Source organism: Marmota marmota, unplaced genomic scaffold (assembly GCF_001458135.2).
Source record: "Marmota marmota marmota unplaced genomic scaffold, marMar, whole genome shotgun sequence".
NCBI lineage: Eukaryota > Metazoa > Chordata > Mammalia > Rodentia > Sciuridae > Marmota > Marmota marmota.
This window is the reverse complement of record NW_026000005.1, coordinates 47745757-47767647: the sequence shown is the minus strand read 5'-3', so window position 1 is coordinate 47767647 and position 21891 is coordinate 47745757. Positions and strand designations below refer to the sequence as shown.

General features: G+C 50.1%; 1 protein-coding gene and 1 long non-coding RNA gene across 2 annotated transcripts in view; one reads left to right on the top strand and one right to left on the bottom strand.

Annotated features, from left to right (window-relative positions):
• Positions 1–21891, bottom strand: part of Inpp5d (inositol polyphosphate-5-phosphatase D) — a 108759-nt gene that overhangs the window by 41248 nt on the left and 45620 nt on the right. Inside the window, exons 3-7 of the mRNA XM_015481580.2 lie at positions 19350–19500; positions 16746–16911; positions 12106–12246; positions 5614–5701; positions 86–166 (exon numbers count right to left, since the gene is read on the bottom strand). Coding sequence (XP_015337066.1) covers positions 86–166; positions 5614–5701; positions 12106–12246; positions 16746–16911; positions 19350–19500 — 627 coding nt within the window. The remainder of the gene's footprint in view (positions 1–85; positions 167–5613; positions 5702–12105; positions 12247–16745; positions 16912–19349; positions 19501–21891) is intronic.
• Positions 65–21706, top strand: LOC125618300. The gene is made up of 3 exons (XR_007349547.1): positions 65–369; positions 17832–17835; positions 21693–21706. It is a non-coding gene; the product is annotated as an uncharacterized LOC125618300 (long non-coding RNA).

Here is a 21891-nt window from a genome sequence, read left to right as displayed (position 1 = left end):
ACAGAGCCTGCAACCTGGCCATCCTCTGTCTAAACAGGGGACCCCCCCCAAGAAACCACAAGAGCTGCAGGACCCCCTGCAATACCTTGTCTTCAATGGAGGACAGCAGACTTGTCAGTTGGCTGAGCTTGGCCACCATGTTGATGGGATTGGCCTCCCCAGGCACCTGGGACATGAGGACGAGAACGAGGGTGGCACTGACTGCGTGATCATCAGGAAGGCGGCTCACACTGAGCACCGCCCTCGCCCCCTTGCTCCACCGGGTTCCAGCTCCCCGACAGCCTTGCGTACCACTGTCTTCATCCCCTCTGCAGATGAGGACACTGGGACACGCAAAATCCTCAGAATCCTCACGGCCCAAACCAGATCGTCACGCCTTTGCTCTCGTCTGCCTCTGGGGAGCCCGTCACCCTCCAGCTCAGTCGCCTCGAGCTCCAGGCCTCTTTGATCTTACCTCCTCCCTCCCAATCTCCTGCACTACGGAGCCTGCTCTGCTCCCCAAACACACCCACTCCACCACTTAAAACCCGAGGCCAGCTGCTTCCCCTGCAGGGACAGCACTGTCCACTCCTTACCCTGCCCTCGAAGGCGCTGGGCTCCAGCACCGCCCCCCAGGGCCGCTCGGATCCCCACTGCTGATCTGCCGAGAGTGACACTTTCTAAGGCTCTCCAGGGACTTGGATTTCACTTGAGAAGGGCACTTCCTTGTCATTCAGGTCTCATACCACTGGGAAATCGTCCCTGTCCCCTCCAGCTGGGATAGCCGCCTGGTCATTGCTATCAATCAAGTTATCTCCTCCATGTATGACCTCCCTGTGTGCTTCCCCTGATAGAACACAGGCGCCACGAGAATTGAGACCAAGGACACTGTGACCAGTGCTGCAGCCTGGGCACTAGGAACACCCTCTGACCATTGGAGAGGCTCAATAGGGTTGTTTGTGAACAGAAGGGCCCAGAGAGCTCAAGTTACTATCTGTAGTCACACAGCTAATAAAACACAGAGCAGGACCTGTACTCTGCTTGGCACCAAGTCCATGCCATCGAGCACTTGTTCACAGAACAAGCACTGTAAAGTCTCCATTCTAAGGTAGACAGGCTGCCAGGAGCTGGGGATGCATAGTTAGTCTTGCAGGAGGATGAGGAAATCAGACACATGCCTAACTTGAACACCGAGCAGAATGGAAAGAGTGCTGTCCCTTCACCTCCCTCCTTGCTCAGCGTATCAGCCTGGCTATGTTTGCTTTTGACCTCAGTTTTCTACCCATCTCCTTACGCCACTCCTGCCATCGCCATCATCACTGCAGCCTCTACCCCACCAAGAAAGTGGTTTTGTTATGACAATGTGCTCTCTGGCAAGCCTGCTCGGCTCTCGGTCTTGCCCTGTGTTACCCTCGCCTGGTGATAATGCAGCAAGAAGGCTGTCACCAGATAGTGCGCAGATGCAGGTACCTGCTCTTGACTTCCCAATCTCCACAACCATGAGCCAGAACAGACCTCAATTCTTTATAAATCACTTGGCCTCAGGTAGTTTGTTATAACAATAGAAAATGGACCAAGACACACCTCCACCTCCTCCACCAGTCCCATCAGCATCATTAACTCCCCCAATCACCTCACCACCATCATCATGGCTATTAACGTGTCAGTGCTTTCTCTGACTACTTTTTAAGAAAGCTCACAATCTGTCTAGATATCAATGAGGGAAAGGCTGAGAAGAGTGGATCTAGATGCAGGCAAGGGCAGAACAGAAAGGCTACCTGTTGGCTAAGAAATGCTGGTCAGTAGGCGGGGCAGTTCTGCCACCCCTCATTTGGGGTTGTTTTGCTCATAATTAACTAAGATAGCATGGATTCAAACCTCCTTGTTTCCCCGTGTGGACACTTGAGATGACCCGCTTTCTACCCTGGACAGTTGCTGTGCAGCTTTAGGCTGGTGTCTCCCCTCTTTGGATCTGTGACTTTGGGGGAGGTCTGGCAGAACCTTTCAGAGCACAAGGATGTTGAGCCCAGGGAGTTAGTTCCTGGGACAAGAGCTGTAGCTTTTCTAATACTTCTGCCTAATAACGAGGATCATTTGATGAATTCCTATAACAAGCACGATTTTAAGCCCTGGGGGAGCAGAGACAGGGTGTGCTAGAGCTAGCACACAGCGGGATTTGAATGCGGGTTGAGTACTGTGGCTCTCAGGTACATTTTACCCCTCAGGGGACACTTGGCAACATCTGGAAACATTTCCAGGCAGCACAGCTGGGGAGATTAATGGCACTCAGTGGGTAGAGGCCAGCACACAGGACAGTCCCCACAACAAAGAGCTACCCAGGTCGAAATGTCACTAATGTTCAGGCTGAGGGTGCAACTCGCAGTGCAGCCTGCCCGCGGGTGGGTTGGCACGGGTGTCACCTGCGGGTTACACAGTCCACCCAGTTATCCCACTTTGCCCCTTAGTGGCACTTTTCTTTCTTTTCTCTCTCTTATTGGGGACTGACGCCCAGGGTGCTTTACCACTGCATTACCTCTCCAGTCCTTTCTATTTATTTTATTTTTTTATTTTGAGACAGGGTTTCACTAAGTGGCTTAAGGCCTTGCTAAGTTGCTGAGGTTGGCCTCAAACGTGCAATCCTCCTGCCTCAGCCCTGGAGTCCCAGGCATGCCACATCCACCTTAGCAGCACTTTTCAAAGGGGATGCCTACACAAACCCCCATTCTGGGTTCTGTGCAGGGTAGACCCCGGGCTCTTGGCTGCCCTGAGGCTCCTCACCATTTTGACTGCATAGTTTTAGGAGCCTTTCAACAGCCCTGGAAAGATTCCCTGCAGGGGTTAGGGTCCCACCAGGGTCTGGGGAGTGTCTGCCTTCCTAAGGCTAAGGGCTTGTGTGGCAAGGATCTGACTGCTCAGATGCCAGTCTCACGGGCATCCTCCCCCATTATCCAGCCCTGCACTGTAGGACACCACCACCCCCAGTTCACAGGCGGGGCTCAAAGGGCCCAAGGGGCTAGTCTTATTGACCGAGGCGCCTCTTCCTTCTCTATGCCAGGCAGCCTCTCTGAACACCCTCCTGACTGTGAATTCTGAAGGTATACCAAAGGTGACATTCTCGACCTTCCTTTAACCCAGTAAGTTCCGAGTGATAGATTCTGCAAATACTTCAACAAAATTGATACGGTGCATTAAAGTAGGCTGGACATCATAATCTAGGGCTCATAGAGCTTTTGTATATTTTTTCAAATGCTGTAATCAACCACCTGTTTTCTCAACAGAACAGACCTCTAAAAACATGCTGCTTCAAAGTTACCATAAGTGGTATATTTGTTGCTCTATTTAAGTTTCTACAGGTGTTCCCCGTCTGGGGCCATGAAGGAAATGGATTGAAATCCAGGGTCTCACAGGAGACCACTCCACTCCTGTCACTGCTCTGTCCTACCTCCAAATGCAAACACCTGTCCTCTGAGGGGCAGACCCTCACCCTGATGGCTGCTGGCCCATCTCTGGGGGCCTGTCTCCTGATCAAGGACTTGGGTGCACATTCTTCCTCTCAAACTAATTTCTGATGTTTAGCTGGTCCCGTTTCATCGAGATTTGTTTTTGCTTTCTTAGAAATTAACCCATCATCCACTTCAAAGAAATACATTTAAATATATTTTTTCCTGGTGAATTTTTTTCAGTTGTATAAATAGAACACAAATATATTTTCTCTGTAAAAAAAAATTCTGTGGAAGACCAAAATAAGCCACCTCAAAATATTCTTCTTTGGCATGTTTCAAGATGGCTATTCACAGAAACTGCAGACCCAGGAATAGCTCTGAAAAGCTGTCTTTTTTGTAAAAGAAATTTGCAACCCTCTCCATCGGTAGTCAAAGGGAGGCTCTCTGTGGTCTCACCATCTGCTGTCTAGATCTAGGAAAGACCCGTGAACACTCACCAAGGGAGGCTTGGTACAGCCTTCACCTGTTCTTTCTTTGTTTTCTTTTCTTTTTGAGATGGGGTCTCACTTTGTGGGTCAGGCTAACCCCCAACTCCTGGACTCAAGGGATCCTGCCACTGCAGCCTCCAGCACACCCCGTCTTCTGAAGGCTGCTGACTAAGAGCTGAACTGTTCAGGACCAGAGGCTTCCCCTTGAGAATCTCCCCCCCCCCAGTATATGACCCACCACCACCTGCCCCACTCCAAGCCCCTGCTGCTTTCCATAGCCTCACAGTGGTATAAAAACGTCAATCATCTGTGTCTTCTCTGAGTGTCACACTTTGTGAAGCTCCCACATGTATAAATGTCCTATTGGTCCAGTCGAACTGTCCACTCTCAGTTTGCCCCAGAGACTCAACGATGGAAACTTTAGGAAGCAGAAAGGAGGAAACTTTCATCTGCCCTACAACTCAAGCAAGCCATGTGGGCAAAGGCGCCCTGGGCCCACCCCCTTCTCTCCCATCCCACCGGACCTCCTGGTGAGCAGAGTGGCCCGGTAGGTTTAAATCCTTCTGGTTTGCTTTCCCTGGGCTGAAGCCACAGTGCACAGTTGTTCCGCCATTTGCATATCCCACCCAACAGGTATGGCTGGAGATCTGCCCACAGCGGTGCCGATCTCTCTACATTCATCATCTCTCTACATTGATGGGGCTTCCATATTTTTGGTTTTAGAGACCAAGCTCCAGTGCACACCTTTGTCAGTACTGTGTAGCGTGCGATCCTTAAGATGGCTACCTACACAGGGCTCTGCTGAAGAGGGGAGTGAAAATTTGCACATGAATGGCTTTCAGAAAACCCATTTCCATCCCGCCAGTAGAGGGATGAGCCCCGGGGAGCATCCAAGAGCATCGGGCTCCCCAATACTAGGGGCCCTGACTCTACAATCGTCTTTAGCCATCAACTTTCTGGCTGATAAATGGAGATCACACTTGAGTGTCGTTTCAGGGTTACTTGCCCAGGAGGTTGGAAATCTTTCTATGGATACATTGCCTGCCCCGCTCCATCTTCCGTGAAGCCTTGTTTATAGCTTTTCCCATCTAAATAACTGGATTTTTCTACCTATTTTTTGGAGTCTCTCTCTCTCTTTCTCTCTCTCTCTCTCTCAATCCTGCTAATCCTTTGTCTCTAATATTTGTAGCAAATATTTTCCTCAAGATACTGTTTCTGCTTGTTTTTATAACTTTGATGAGGACACCTTTTTCTCTTTCTCTTCTTCTTCTTCTTTTTACAGATTTATGCCTAATGGCCAACTGGACGGTGGCCTCCAGCCCTGCCTGAGGAGAGGTGTCTTTATCCTGCCTCTCCGGGAGCAAGCAGCAAGGATCAGGAATTGGGTCACCTCTTGTCTTTCTTTCCAGTTTCGGATGAGCCATGGTGGGAACAGGTCCTGCTCGCCTCCTGATTCAGAGCTAAATCAGCAGTTCAGCTGATGGGCACATAATTTGAAATCCTTATTCTTCAAATCAAAATTTGGCACAGGAAACGCCTTTGGGGAAGGGGCAGGATGGGGCGGGGTGGGTTCCCCCTCCCCCTCCCCCTCCCCCTCAGTGTACCAGTTTGCTCTCCTCTCCGTCTGGGCCCTTGCGACGCTGGCTAGCTCATCCCCCTCCTTGGGCTTATTAATTTCCTCCTTCCACCCCAAGACCCTGTACCTGAGGACGAGAACGGAGGCCAGGGGACAGCTGCTGGTCGAACAACTTCTGCAGAGACTCCAGGGACGGGAGCGTCCGGACAACTTCTCTGGAGGCCAGGGGACGGGGTGAAGAACAGGGTTAGTGGGCACCGAGAAGGTGCGTCCAAGACGGCTCCGGCTCTGGCTGGAGACACGGTCACACTGGGCCTGGCAAAGGCCGGTGATCCTTTCCCAAGGACAAGCCCAGGCAAAGATCAATCCGCCAGCCAGGGCCGGCCCGTCGGCCCAGACCCCCTCCCTTCCCCCTCGGCGTCAAACTGGAGCCCCACTGTGTGCAGAACGGAGTTTACCTGGGTTTTGTCTCAGCCGCGTGAGAGCACGCAGCCGGTAGGGAACTCCAGTCCAGACCCAAACTACTTTGAAATCACGTAGGAATCCTGGGTTCCCGGTCTAACTCACAGGAGTCACACACACACATACACACACATACACACACAACCCCTGTTAAAAATGCAAATTTCTGGGCTCCAAGCTGATTTGGTCCGGAATCTGCATTTTAAATACAAGGGCTTCCTGGTGCTGGGGACTGGTGGATTCTGATGCAAATCCCTTTCTAGCAGCTTCGAGGGAGCCCAGAGGGATTTTTTCCATTGTCAAATCCAGAGACAAATCTAATACTAGGACTTTATCGTTTCTTTGTTCCCTTCCCATCTCTTTCTATTGTTTTCACGTTTTAAGCATGGTGAGCAGACAATTTTGCGTTTGATTTTTCACTTATTTCATCAAAAACTGTTCATGTTTGTACATGTTTAACATCCTAATGGTTTCAAAATAGTCTATCAAGTAAATGTGCCAAAATCAGTTGTTAGATATTTGGGTTACTCTGAGATCTTTGCTATTATAAATAAAGGCTGCTCTGAACAGCTTTGTTCATATAGCTTTTCTGTTCTTATTTCCAGTTACAGAATTAGAAGAATCAGGGATCCTGGCTCCTGGTCAGTTTTGCTAAGTCCTTGAGTGAGGGTCTCCAGCTCTGTTCAGGCCTGCTTGGCCAATATCGCTTCTGCATTCTTTTTTACCACTTTTTTCTCTTTTTCCTTTTTAACCTGCCTGACATTGTACTTTAATATTAATGAATATAGCATGCCAATGCCCTGGGGTGGATCCCCAGCATTACCAAAACAATGGACTTGCATACCTTCTATTTTTAATGCCTCTGCTGTATTTTTCTGGTTGACTTCTACTACATTTCTTTTTACATAAACTGTTTAGGGATGGGGCTGTAACTCAGTGGCAGAGTGCTTGCCTGCATGTGTGGGAACTGGGTCTTTAGCATTGCATAAAAATAAACAAATAAAATATTAAAGGCATGCTTTTCATATACAACTACCAAAAAAATTAAAAAAAACAAAAACAAGCAAACAAACAAAAAACCCTGTTTATCCCCTTTGGCAATTTTCTGTTGAGAATTTTGTTAGTATTTTTATATATTGCTGTAAAATTTACATTTTGCTTTACTTCTTAATTTAATCTGTGTTGTACTTATCCCTGTTGTTATGTTATTTTCATCCTAGATGGTATGGATTTCATTGTAAAGTTATTTGTAATTTTTTATTCTAATTTGCATCTTTTCCTTGGTAATTTTGTTGCCCAAAGTGGTCAAGTGCCCCTGAGTTCAATCTTGGTACCTCCCCCCCTCCAAAAAAAAAAAAAAAAGATTGTTCTATGAGTTTCGTGTGTGTTGTATATGTTTGATTCCTTACCTCATCTAGAATTTTATTATTTGGTATGCAGGGAAACAGTCCCACTACATCACTATTCATTTTGACTCAAAGTGCCATTTTATTCCCATAGTTCTTTTGGGTCAGTCGATTGCATGAGCTCTTCTGAAATGTGGTAGGATTTGTTTCCAGTCTCCATAATCCCTTCAAATAGACCCAGAGCTCCCTGTGTGCTGGGCAACATAGCATTTGAGTATTCGTGACATCTTACAGTTTCAAGGATGGTGCTCTATTTTACTGACTTTGATGAGTTTTGCCTTTGTTTGTTTGTTTGGCACCTGGGATTGAACCCAGGGGTGCCTAACCACTGAGACCTTTTAATTTTTTCTTTTGAAACAGGGTCTCACTAAATTGTAGAAGCTGGCCTTGAACTTGAGACCCTTCTATCTCAGCTTCCTGAGTTGCTGGGATTACTGGTGTGCACACCAAGCCCAGCCTACTTTACTGACTTTGAAATAAGGCCATCCAAGGGCTGGGTGCAGCTCAATAGTACAGCACTTTGCCACCATCCTACCTGCACAGGCTCTGGGTTCCATCCCCAGCACCACCAAAGTAGAAAAAAGAAAAAGAGGAAGAAGAAAATGATGGTCAGGATTCCTTTAGGGACTCAGGATGGAGGGAAGGTGTGCCAGGGAGAAGCTCGGCAGCAGGGGTATGGTTACCATCACCCCTTCCCTGGGGGGGGCTCTATCCCTGCTCAGACACAGTGGTACTGTTTTTTTGGTGTTTTTTTTTAATATTTATTTTTTAGTTGTAGTTGGACACAATACCTTTATTTTATTTATTTTTATATGGTGCTGAGGACCAAACCCAGGGCCTCGCATGTACTCTACTGCTGAGCCACAACCCAGCGGAGCGCAAGTGGTACTGTTTTAAGTGACCATTTCATCAAAGAATTCTGGGCTAAAACATTTTTTTTAAGTGCTACTTCAGAACAAGTTTTAACATTATCTAGATCTTGGGCTGGGGATGTGGCTCAAGCGGTAGCACGCTCGCCTGGCATGCGTGCGGCCCGGGTTCGATCCTCAGCACCACATACAAACAAAGATGTTGTGCCTGCCGAAAAACTTAAAAAAATAAATAAATAAATAAATATTTAAAAAGTCTCTCTCTCTCTCTGTCTCTCACTCTCTCTTTAAAAAAAAAAAAAACATTATCTAGATCTTTTTCTCCTTTTTCAAAACACTATCCAAAAAGCACAAATAATACAAACTGAATCTTTGGGATGTTCTAAGAATAGTGCTGTTTTCCTTGTATTTCTAACTGCTTTAAAATTTGGAGAAATCTGAATGGCTCCCAGACACATTTGGCAGTATTATTTGGGGTCAGAATGATCAATGACACTCAGGAATGGCACAGAGATGGAACTTTGGACCCGATGGCGATAGAAATGAAATCAGGCCAAGAAAAGCAAACACAGGAGAGTAAGGCTTTAACTGGGGAGTCTGACCTTGGGGAGAAGGGAGAGGGCAACGGGGGAGGGGTGGTCAGTCTGCCCCTTCCCCCAGCACAGGACGAGGCCAGCTTTTCACCTCATAGCTGAGGTTGGGGAAGACCCTGGGGACTTCTGTGATCCTACGCCAGGATCTGGGTCTCCAGGGTCAATTTGATTCTGAACAGGAGGGTGAGAGAGGTGATTTCCTTATGTCACCAGGTGGAGGACAGAAAAGGCTTCTAGGAACAGCTGCCGGTTCTGTCCCCAGAGCTTATCCACTCTATGGTCCCTGTGGTGGCCCCTGTGTGTCTCAGGAAGACTTAAGAACTGACCTTATCCTGTGAAGGATTTGTCCAGGGAAATGACTGCCAGCTGGTCCCCAGAAAGCTTGCCAGGGCCTCTGGGCAGGACCTCAGCCCCCTGCAGGCCTTCCTGGACCCCCAGAGGGACGGCTGGCTGCCTCCTTGTCTCTGTAAGTTGGTTAATTTCCCCCAGATTCCTATTCAATTTCAGTGATGACCCCAGAACTCCAGACCCAAAGGATGTATGGATGCGTCTTCATATTCCCTATGTTTTTCCTTCTTTGAATTTTTTTGTTCTTCTTCTTTTTTTTATCTTGCTTTAGCAAAAATCTGTCATGCGGTATTAAATAATCAGGCGAGAAACAGCGGAAACAGCATCTCCTGTCTTTTGTTCAGGTGTTTAATGGAATCACTTAAAGGCTCCCTGTCAAGTATAATCGATTTTGCATTGACACATGTTGCTTTCTTAAAGCAGTATCCTTCTACTCCCTTTTTTGAATTTTAAAACGAGGGATGAATTTAAAATGTTAGCTATTGGGACATCTATGCACATGATTCCTTCAGGTTTTAGTCTAAATCCCAGTGTTTTCTGCGTGTCCCCCGGTCTTGCGGCTCAGACTCCTGTGTGTTGAATGAAGGTCTGAACGCGCCTGTCCCCATCAAAGCAGTCTGGACATTCTGGGCTTAGAATGTCATGGAATTACATCTGCAGGGATGGCAGTGGGGAGGGGAAGCACAATTTTGTTGTCACTTAAGTTTTTTTTTTTTTCTTTTCTTTTTTGACCAATGTTTGAACCCTGGACGGGGCACTTTATCTCTGAGCCACACCTCCGCCCTTTTTCTTATTTTAATTTAGAGATGGGGGTCTTGCTGAGTTGCTTAGGGCCTTGCTAAATTACTGTGGCTGGCTTTGAACTTGAGATCCTCCTGCCTCAGCCTCATGAGCTGCTGGCATTACAGGCATGTGCCAATACACCCAGCAATACCTAAGATTTTCTGACATTCTGCCCCTCGGTTAACCTTGTCTCCAGGCCAGGCTATTGCTTGACCTACCAAAGGGAAGAAGGGGACGCAGCGCCTCTAATCCTAACTTGAGGTGAAGTGTCCAGCACTGAGATGAGAAGCTGGCGATGCGATGCGGAAGGAAGCACTTTGTGCTGCCACAAGGTACCAGAGAAGTGGGCAGGGAGGGGAAGCTGCCGTCCCCACAGCGCTACCTGGGGAAGTGCAGCAGGTAGCAATGCACTGACAGGGAAAGGTGCCGATGCCCCCAAGGATCTAGGGGAGGCCTAATAGAAATTTTGAACTGTATTTACTCCTCCACACCACACAGCCAAGGTTGGGATCTGTGCCAAAGCAGAAATAAAAGCTTGTTATCAGCCATTACGAAACCTGTTTTTTTTTTAAAAAAAGAAAGTGCCATTCAGAAGCCTTTACACAAGTGATGATGATTTATAAACACACCATCACGTGGAACACAATCTGCCATGGAAATGTAGAAAAATGATGGTTCCGTTTGGCTACGGAATGACATCTGTTGAAGGCCAGTTCGTTGAAATGAAGCTTGACTGTCCCATTTGATGACGGCTCAATTTGTCAAAGAAATCATTTGTCACATGTACCAAATATACCGATTGTGCTTTTAGGAGCCAAACTTGGTTGCGGATGATGAAAGAGTCTTTTGTGTACGTCAACTAAGCTACAATAGACACCGCGGCGAGGAACTAACCAGAGAAGCTTGACACTGCTGTAGGTGTAATAAAACAAAAGAGCACGATCCAGGAGCGCTCATCCACAGAAATGACAGTTTTCCCAACCGAAATGCTGACCTTTCGTTTGTGACAGGTTTGTTTGGGCTCCTTGTGACTGGGTGTGTGTACCAGGGATTGAACCCAGGGGCACTTTACCACTCGGCCACATCCCCTGCCCTTTTTATATTAGGGTCAGGGTTTGCCTACGTCACTGAGGCTGGCCTTGAGCTTTTCATCCTCCTGCTCAGCCCCCCAGGTTGTTAGGGTGGCTGGCCTGCACCACCACTCCCGTCCTCCTGGACACTTCCTACAGATCACCCCAAGCTTTAGCCTTTTAAACTATTCTTTGCTAATTCATCTGATGACATATCGGCCTTACTTTTGCACTTCTAGCAATTGAAATGCAATTGAACTTGAGGTTCAGTTTAAGGTTAATAAAATAAAAAGTGTAAAATCAAGAGAATCTTTACAAAAATCAGAATTTTTACCATTGGTTGTTTAATGAATTTAATATTGGAAAATTGAACTTTTTAGTGAATCGGTTCACTTTGAAAAACAGCCATCACTGGAAATTTTGGGCTGTCACCACCAACCCAGAAGATAAGCTGGTACCCTTAAGTACCTGTCAATGTGCTGGCTTCTGTAGGAAGAATGGGAAACAAAAGCTAAAGGCTGGATTCTGACCAAGTCACCTCTGTCTCTCCCCACTTCCAGAGCTACTGACTTCAAACGAACGTGATTTTGTTTTTGTTTTTGTTTTTGGCACTGGGGATTGAACTGAAGGGTGCTTAACCCCTGAGCCACATCCCCAGCCCTTTTAATTTTTTAATTTGAGACAGGGTTCCACTAAGTTGCTTAGTGGCTTGCTAAATTGCTGAGGCTAGCCTCAAATTTGAGATCCTCCTGCCTCAGCCTCTTGAGTTGCTGGGATACAGGTGTGCCCCACCATGCCTGTCTCAAATAAACTCTAGTTTAAAAACAAGACAGGCTGAGGCTGCTCCTCAGTGGTGGAACGTTTGCTCAGGTTCCATCCCAGCACCAGGAAACACACACACACACACACACACACACACACACACACCAGCTCAGATTCTATGAAAACAACCACAAAGCTCTATCTGCTGCTCAATTACTATGAGATGAGGGCCGCAGGACACTGGGACAGCCCCACCCTGCAGGCTCCCCCCAGGGCATCTTCTTCGGTGCTCTCTCCACCCCTCCCGCCTCAGGGGCTGCCATTACCCATAGAGTTCCTTGCAGAGCAGTGAGGTCAGTTTCTTCAGGTGGGGGAGGCTGCTGGAGCCCGTCTTCACAAAGTCAGAGTCCAGGGCGAGCTGAGTGCTCAGATAATCTTGGATGGCTTTGAGATGCTCTTCGGGAAGACTGGAGAGGAAAAAGCAAAATAGAAGCAGTCACAGCAAGGACCACGATGAGCTGAGGTTCCTTGGTCCCAGGTTGAGACGTGGCCCTGGAGGAGAATGTGTGCAAACCTGTGCAAAGGCCCCTTGGCCTCACTGCAGAGGAGGCCCAGGTAAGAGGAGGTAAAGGGGTCCAGCAAGAGCAGGTATCTGTCTTGGGGCTTGGGAAGCAGCTGTCCTTTAAAAAGAAGACAGGCGGGGTATATCCTGCAATCTCCCCACCTCTCTACTCACAGGACAAGAATCAGAGGGCTGGAAGTTGGACATGGCGAGGGGCCGGGTCTGGCATGCACACTGGAGAGCTTGGAGTTACCCCAGGCTCCTGGAGAAGTCTGAGTGATACAGGGCTGGGCATATAGGTGGCAGAAAGGCTGTCCAGGTGTCCTGGCTTTGCTCTCCCTTGTAGGGTCCCAGTTTCTTCAGTTTAAAAAGTGCGTGGGGACTGGGCACAGTGGTGCACTCCTGTAATCCCAGCAATTTGGGAAGCTGAGGCAGGAGGATCACAAATTCAAAGCCAGCCTCAGCAATTAACAATAAAAAGGGCTGGGGATGGGGTTCAGTGGATTCAATCTCTAGGACCCGCCTCCCACAAAAAAGTGAATGGGCTGGGCACAGTGGCACATGCCAATAATCCCAGAGATTAGGGAAGCTGAGTCAGGAGAATTGCAAATTTGAGGCCAGCCTCAGCAACTTAGTGAGACCCTGTCTCAAAATGAAAAAATAAAAAGGACTGGAGATGTAAGAAAAAGAAGACTTGGCGTAAAGATATAGATCATGTTTACCCAAAAAGGTTAATTTTGCTCGGAAATGTTGTAGTAATTAACCTGTTACCTATGACCTGTCTGATGAGATCTGATTGACTTGCACAAAAGAGCCCAGATAGTCCTGTAATTGAGAGTCGTCTAAAGGCCGTCCTCCGTGTAGAAAGGAACTTGGCCACCAAAGTAGATGAGTTCTAAAGCAGACGCAGCATCTGAGTTCTAAAGCTTAAAGTGAGGGCTGGCGGAGGGCACCCTGCTGCCTCCCGTGATTCCTTTGCTCTGTCCCATCTCCGCACCTGAGTTAGCTGAGAAGCAAACCCAGGCAGAGACCCCTCCCCTGCCCTGCCCTGCACCTCTGCTCCTGCAGGGAGACCAAGGGGGTGACCTGGGTACACGTGTGCAAGTGTCCTGAAGGACCATGGCCCAGCAAGTGCCCTCAGCCCACTCCCCACCCCAAGGCCTTCCTGACGGCTGGGCCTCACGCCCTGCTCAGCCTGGCAGAACCCCTGCACCTGCACCTGCTCCCATCAGTAGGAGTCAACAGGAGTGGGGAGTGTTGAGGGCACCTGGGGGGCGTCCCTGAACTCCAAGGAATTCACTGCATTTAACATCTTGACACGGTCATTTAGACTTACGTGTTGGGAAAATCATGACCAGTTATCCACCGTTAAAACTCTGACTATTCATCTCTTTGGCAAATAGCACAGGAACTCAAGGATCATGCACCAAATGCCATTGGGTGGGCCTAGAGAAGAGCCCACGGGTGTGTCCAGGAGGGAGCAAGGACAACAGGCATCTTAGCAGCCTGTGGCTGGTATTGTACCCCCAGGTGCTTCCTTTGTGTTTTGCCAAATCAGAGGGCATGGGGGCAGCCCTGGCAGCTTCGTTTGGGAGTGGGGGTAGCTTTTCTCACAGAGAACAACAACAACAAAACGCTTTTGAGTAACTAATTCATAGGAGACAGGGTACACTGACTTATTAATTCATCCAACATATCGGCCACAGGCTAGACCACAGGCTAGGCCCTGGGGGCATAAGGGGCCCTTTGTGTAGCTCCCTTCCTGTTACAGCCCTCCCCAGGCCTGTGTGAAGAGGCAAAGCCTCTGCTGTGTAAGTCATGACTCCTTTCAGGAGATACCTTCATCTCCTTCCCGGCCCCAGACCTGTAACCAGGCTGGAAAACCACCATTATCCAGCCGGGAGGGGAGGTGCGGGCCTCACCGTTGGAGAGGCTGTGGGAACCAGCCAGCAGGAGCTGGGGCAGTCCCTTGGGACCAGATGCCATTCACACTCTGGACCATACCACGGAGCAATGTCAGAGAGACTGCACTCCATTTCTCCACCACAAAGGAAGGACAGCCTGCACTGCCCGCACCACACCTGTCTAGGGCTCTGACCCGTTCACGGGTGCCGTGGAAGGCGGCCCGCTCCATGCGCCCCACAGCAGGAGACAGCTGTCTAGTAGGTCCAGGCTGGGTACGGGCAGTTCCCCCGCTGGGGACCCACACACCCCAGGGTAGTAGAGGTGTTTATGGTAGGAGAAGATGCCATGGTGGTTTCTGGAAGTCTCATGGGGGACTCAGAGCACAGGCCTCCGGAGTTCTGGGGTGTGTCTGCAGTAGAGAACCCACTCCTTCCACACCAGAGCCTGGGGAGTCAGGCATCTGGCCATGGATACCACACCGCCAGAGCTGCCCACATACGCTGGCACCCTCAGGTCCACTGTTGGGAGGGCAAGCTCAACAGTGACCTGTTCTAAGATGGCAGTAGGACCTCAGGGAGTGAGCACAGGAGGCAGGCACCCCAGACCCTCGGCAGGTCCACGTCGTCTGCCGCACCAGAGTCGTGCTTATGAGGTCATCTTATGCTGTGAGCTCAGGACAGTCCTTCATGCCCAGCAAACAAGGCCTCAGACGAGGGGACAACACCCAGGAGCTGGTGGTCTGAGAGCTGAGGGAAGGTTTTCCAGGCAGAGAGAACAGCACCCTGAACCCCCTGTGGTGGGGTTGAGTTTGGCCGGCTGGTGAAAGAATGAGGCCCACCTTCCATTTCCCTTCCTCTCCCCGACCTCCATCCTCCCTGTGCTCAGGGGAGCAGGGACGGCTGGACAAGTCCAGGGCTCTCTTGGCCCTGGTCCATGCTGGGTGGGCCTGGGAAGCACCGGTAGGAGGGAGAGAGGGCAAGAGGGATGAGGCAGTGCCAGGTCTGGCTGCTCAGGCCCTGGCATTTGGGATCACACGACAACACCCTGCTCTCCCCGTTGATTCCTGCAGATCTATCGGCACTCCATAAACAGTCTCTGTGTGAACCCTCCTTGAGCTCCCAGTTTAAATGAGCTCAGGTGCCTGCTGTGTCCTTTTAGGTGCAGAGGACCCCATCCTGGAACTCAGGGACAGGGTGGTCACAGGTAGAATGTGAGCCTCAGGGAGAGCAGAGATCCTCAGCAGACTGCATGGGAATGCAGGGCGGGGTCAGGGCTCCCTCAGCCCTGAGTGGCCAGCTCCTCCCATGTATGGCCCTGAACATCCACTCAGCCCCTGGAGATGACCAACTACTTCAGCCAGACCCGAGGCTCCAGTCAACAGCCTCAAGAGCAGCAAGCACCCAAGGCAGGGAGCTACCGTATTTGTGTCTGCATGTGTTTCCAACCCCGGGGCACAACTCACATACCCCCGACGCACATACCCAGGATCATGGCATCCCCTGTTTCTAGATCTGGGTGCCCATTCCCTCTCCAGGCTCTTTTATGAATGTCACCACTTTGTCCTGGGCCCCCTAATGGGGCAATAATTCTGTGGTGTCCTCCTGGGGCCTGAAGGGTATCCCTGTGTGGCATGAGAGCAGGGACAGTCACTCTGGGCCCTGGAGCAAACCTTTCTGAGACTCAGGTGTGCTCTGTGGAAGGGAACCGTCCCTCTGCATCCGATTGTTGTGAGAATCCGTGGAATAAGCAGGTGTGCCTCCTGGGGTGACTGGCACTTGGGATGGCTTTAAGAACGCTGGCAGCTGTGGGTGGTGAGCTGCTGTCTGCCCGGAGAATAGCAATGACCTCCTAATGATACAAGTGACTTTGCGTTCACCAAGGGAATGACTCAGGCTCCTCAGAGGATCCAACATTGAACAACGTAAAAACATTCCAAAACTTTTAAAGTAAGCAACGAGCTAGAAGATAGATATTTTACCCCCCTCAGGATGATGGAGAAAGGGCTACTATATAAGGCGGTCCTAAAACTTGATGACAAAAACAGTAAGATCCTGATAAAAAGCAGGCAAAGAACAAGAGTCTTGAGGGAGAAATAATCTTGTCTAAAAACATAAAAAATGGTTTTTGGCCAGGCATGGTGGCGCACGTCCGTAATCCCAGCGGCTCGGGAGGCTGAGGCACGAGGATCGTGAGTTCAAAGCCAGCCTCAGCAAAAGCCAGGCACTAAGCAACTCGGTGAGACCCTGTCTCTAAATAAAATACAAAATAGGGCTGGGGAGGTGGCTCAGTGGTTGAGGGCCCCTGAGTTCAATCCCTGGTACTCCACCCTCCCCCCCAAAAATTGTTTTTTGACCTTGCTATTAATGAGTCATATGCACACAGACCTGGATGGCCGGAGAGAGGTCATCATTCTGGGACTGGCATGCTCCCCAGAGTCCCAGCTGAGTGCTGGATGCACCACAACTGGCCTCCGAAGGGCCCTGCCAGGTGGACACTCACCCGCTGGTGTCCATGCTCTGCAGCCGCTGGAACAGCGTCTCGGAGAGGCTGGGCCGGCTGATCTCGGCTCTGGGAGTCTCAGCTGCTGGAGGGAGCTCCTTGGCCTCGCAGGGCCCAGCCAGAGGGATGTTTCTTGGTGGCAATTCGGGTGGAGACATGACGCTTTCTACCCAGAGAAAGGCAATGTCATTGGTGAGGACGCTGTGTCCGCAGACCCCACCCCACACCTCACCGCAGCCCTGTGAGGTCTGGGCCATCAAGTACCAGGTCCCCGCCTGTGCCCCATGGCTCTTCCGCCTCCTCACTTCCTCAGACTCCCTCACCAGACAGAGCTTCCTGCAGCAGACTTGGCATTCATGATCTTTGGGCCGGGCCTTGTGCAATTGTCTGTCCCACTGTGAACTCAGCCAGCACCTGCCAGGTGCAGGGGGCAGGGTGGCCTGCGGGACTGCTGGCTGGGACACACTAAGCCAGGCAGGTTAGCAGCACAGAACCTCCTTTCAGGGGCTGGGGCAAGTGCCTTGGGCCGGGCAGAGGACAGTCCCCAGAATGAGGCCAGAGCACAAGATGGGGACGCAGGATGGGGAGGCAGTCAGGCCCCACCAACCGCTCTTCTCTCTCCCCTGACCCCTCTCTCTGCCCTCCCTCCTCTCTTTCCCTGGACCCTTGGAGATGCATTGAGAAAGTGACAGGGTCCCCTCGCTCAAAGACCTGAAAAGCTGAAGCAATCACTTGGAGTTGGCCTGAGAGCAGAGACTCTTGCCCACCTTCTGTAGAATCCCCTTTCTTCACGTACCACAAACACACAAAGGTCATTGAGCTCCCCCCGGGCCCAGGAGCCTGGTCAAGCACCGTCCTACTCCTAATGGCCACCTCCACCCTCCAGCCGCAGCACTGCAGAGGGACACTCTCCTTAATGGGTGGCACTTCATTTCCTGTCCCCCTCTGGAGTTCTGAAGGTGGCCGTGAGTCTGTTTTGAGCACTGGGGACTGGCAGCACCTTGAGAAGACCTGAGCCAAGTGGGACCCCGTGGGCTGGGGTGCACACTGCTCTCGTCCCATCTGCCAGTGGGTGGCCTCGACTAGGGAAGTGAAGCCAGGGTCATGGGACTGGGCTTCTCTTTCCAGCCCTCACAGGAAGTGTATCAGGGTCTTTGTCCAGACAGCATCCTAGAGGGCCACAGCAAGCTGGGGTGGGGGTGGGTGGCCCGTGGGAAGTGAGATGGTGGCATATAGAGGGCACTGCTGTAGGACAGCTTCCCAGAGGTCAAGGCCGTGCTGTGGCCTTGGGACCCTGGTGGCCATGGACTCTGACTATGCCGAAGATGGACCTTGCTTATCCCCAAAGGCACCTCTTCCTTGGACCAGGGTGGGGGAGAGGGACATGGCCTGCCTGGGTCCCCTTCAGCCTCTGTGGAGCTGTGGTCCTTTAGGAAAGGCCTTGCCTGGCTCCTGCTGTCCCTACCAAGGCCAGCAAGGTGGCTCTGCAGCCGATAAGCTGTGCCCCCACTAAGAGGGGGTCTCCAGGTGGTGGGAAGAAAAGCGGGCATGGAGACCCACGAGCCAGCCCATAGGAGAAGGACAGAAAGGGCGGCCAGCTTGAGCTGACGGCAGCCCACCAGGGACAGGCGGGGGTCAGGCCAGGGACGACAGCGATTCTGGTCTAATCTCTCCCTCGGGGAAAAGCTAAGTAGCTAAAGGGCTCAGGTGGGTGACTCCTGATTTCTTTTTAGAAAATGCACGTTAGAGAAGAGAAAAAGCCTGCCCCACAGTGAGCTGACTTCCTGATGCGGACGTTTCCATGGGATTTGCCCTGTTGGCTTTGTCCCCACACCATGCAGGAGGCAGCCCTGAGGCTCACCTGCTTTTAGGGACCTTTCTTTGTTTTTTGTTTTCCTACAGGTTTTAAGTGCTGTCCTCCGCCCTCCACACACTTTTAATGATGTAAATAAATATCTTTAGTATCCTTCCAGTTTGGTGCAAGGATCGCCCTTCCTCATGGTGAAATTATGATGATGAAAATGGTGGTAGCTGCATTTACTGAGTGCTTACTGTGTACCAGGCTCTGAACACTACATTCATCGACTCATTTGATCCCTGTGATGCTCTGAGTGGTATATACAGCACTATTTTTAACTGACTCTCCTTTTTTTTTTTTTTTCTGGTGCTAGAGATTTAACTTAAGGGCCCTCAATCCCTGACCTACACCCCAAGCCTTTTCTTAGTTTTTTAAATTTGAGGCAGGTCTCTCTGAGTTGCTGAGGAGGCCTTAAAGTTGTTATTATCCTCCTGCCTCAGCCCCTGAGTCACTGTGGTCACGGGTGTGTGGTACCATGCCCAGTCTTTGCTGTCTCTTTGACAAGAAACTGGTGGTTCAGAGAGGTTAAGTAACTTACCTAGGGCCATAGAGCTGATAAGCTGGGGAGGAATTCCAATCCATGTCTGCCTGACTCCAGAGCCTGTGTGCCTAGCCTGTCCTTAACCATCAGGCCACACTCTCTCCTTCTCATATGGGACACTCTAATCTAAGCCCTTGTGGGGCCTGGAGGGCAGAATCCCGGGGGTACCTCCCAGCCTCTTGCCGTCCTGTCCACCCCTTCCTACCCGTGTCCTCCTCCGGGTCGTCGACGGCGTCCTCCTCCTCCAGGGGCACTGGGTACTGCAGGTGCGTCACCAGTCCCATGTTCTCCTTCCTGTAGAACTCGATGAGCTGGTCCAGCTTGGTGAAGAGTCTCATGGGGACGCCTTCCGATGCCTGAGCCAGAACCCCCAAAGAGAGGCACATGCTAAGGGACCAGAATGTCACCCAACCACAAAGGCCATCTGCAGCGGAGACCCGTGAGGCCAAGGGAGTGACTGCGATCCAGAAAAAGCCTCAGACTCCTACGCCTACACCCTCACATCCTGTGACCTGCAGCAATCAAGGGCCCTTGCAAGGGCCACCGAGGGTCCTCTTAAAGGGCTTTTTTTTTCTTTCAGTCTCAAGCTTTTATTTCTAAAAGTATTTTGCTATCCAAGTATTACATTTTCACTATGGCAAAATTAGAAAACACAGGCTTTCTTAAACAAAAGAAAGTGCCTATAATCCCACAAGCCTAAGAGATTTATTTTCAATAGTTTAGAATGTATTTTTCTTGAGTGTGTGTTTATGTGTGCATGTATTTGTGTGTGTTCATTCCCCCCCCACAAAGATAATTTAAAGATTTTTTTTATTTAAATTTTTTTTCTAATTTCTGTTTCTTTTTGGTGTTGAGGATTGAGCTCAGGACCTTGTATGTACAAAATTCATGATTTACCACTGAGCTACACCCCCAGCACCAAAGGTCATTTTTTAAAAAAATATTTTATTAGTTGTTGATGGACTTTATTTTATTTACTTGTTTTTATGTGGTGCTGAGAATTAAACCCAGTGCCTCACACATGCCAGGCAAGCGCTGTACCACTGAGCACAACCCCAGCCCCCCGAAAGGTCATTTTTTTAAAATTTAGTTTTTAATGTTTTTGTGGTGCTGGGGATCAAACCCAGGGCCTTGCACATACTACACTAGTGCTCTACCACTGAGTTACATCCTCAGCCACAGGTGTGTATGTGTGTGTGTGTGTGTTTATTTATTTTTTCATACTAAGGATCAAAGCCAGGGTCTCCTGCGTGCTGGGCGGGTGCTCTACCACGGAGTTACATCTCCAGCTCTTTTTATTTATATTTATTTATTTTGATATTGGAGATTGAACCCAGAGGCACTTTACCACTGAGCTCCGTCCCTCGCTTTTTTGTTTTATTTTCAGATAGGATCTCACAAAGTTGCCTAGGCTGGCCTTGAACTTGCACCTCCTGCCTCAGCCTCCTGAGTTGCTGGGATTACAGGCTTGCACCACTGTGCCTGGCTTTTACAATGACTTTCATGTCCACTTTGGATTTGGAGGTCAGGGGCCCACTGCTCCCGTGGGGGCCGTCAGCCACCTTCTTGCTGAGGGGAATGAGACCCACCACTTGTAGAAAACGAGCCACTGGGAAAATAGATCTGGGTGGGAAAGTCCACCTGGTGGGTGAGCAGGCTGGATCTCAACCCACCCACCTCCAGCTCAGATCCCTGTTGCTGCCAGCGCGGAGAGGCTGACTTGGAGGCAGGGTCAGTGCGCTGGCCTGAAGGTCTTCGGATCACAGGTGAGCGGGATAGACTCAGACATCCAGCACCACAACAGTGTCTGGGAAGCACTCAGACACCTCCCTGAGACTCCTGTGTGGTCCAAGCCTAGTTGTATGAGGATGCATTTTCCTTCCATGGGAGGATGCTGCTGTCATTCGCCCGGGACCTGGTCATCCATCTAGTAGTCCTGCCTCTCCACCTCTGCTTGTCTCTGCTCTCTGGTTGTCTGTCTGTCTCTCTCAAAGTGTGCCTGCATGCACGTATGCACTGCACCCCGGTGTAGTGTGTGGATGTGTGTGGGTTTGTGTGTGAGTGTGTGTCGATGTGTGTGTGGATGTGTGTGGGTGTGTGTGGGTGTGTTTGTGGGTGTGTGGATGTGTGTGGGTGTGTGTGGATGTGTGTATTGGTGTGTGTGGATGTGTGTGAATGTGTGTGTGTGGGTGTGTGTGGGTGTGTGTGGGTGTGTGTGTTTGCCTTACATGGCTATTCATGATTTATAGAGTTTAACAAAAGGGCCTATTTATTCTTTCAATAAACCCCCTCGGTTTCACAAAACCCTACCCTGAGTAATCACTTTCAGTCACTGTTAAACTGGGGACATTGGAGCCATGGCTGCCTTTCTATAAAGTAACTTCAAAACCAAACCATGAGCCGAAAAACAAACGTAATTGTCGTGATGCCAGATCCAGGGTGACACGCCATTAGGTGTACGGAAAAGGGATGTGATGATGCCAGAGAGAGCCCGAGAGGAAGGCTCCTGTGAGTCTGGGAACAGATGCTGAGCTGGAGGAGGCACCAGGAGCACACGTCTGAGAGCATGTGGGGTTTAGGAATTTAAGAGGCACCAACTAAGGCGATAGTTTACGCGCCACTAAAAACCATAACTTAAACTATGCTGCACTATTGATCGTCGGCACGTTCGATTTCAGAGATGGGAAATGTGAAAAGAAATAAACGACTTAAAATCGATGAGTGCGTTGTGTACTAACAGAGCAGAG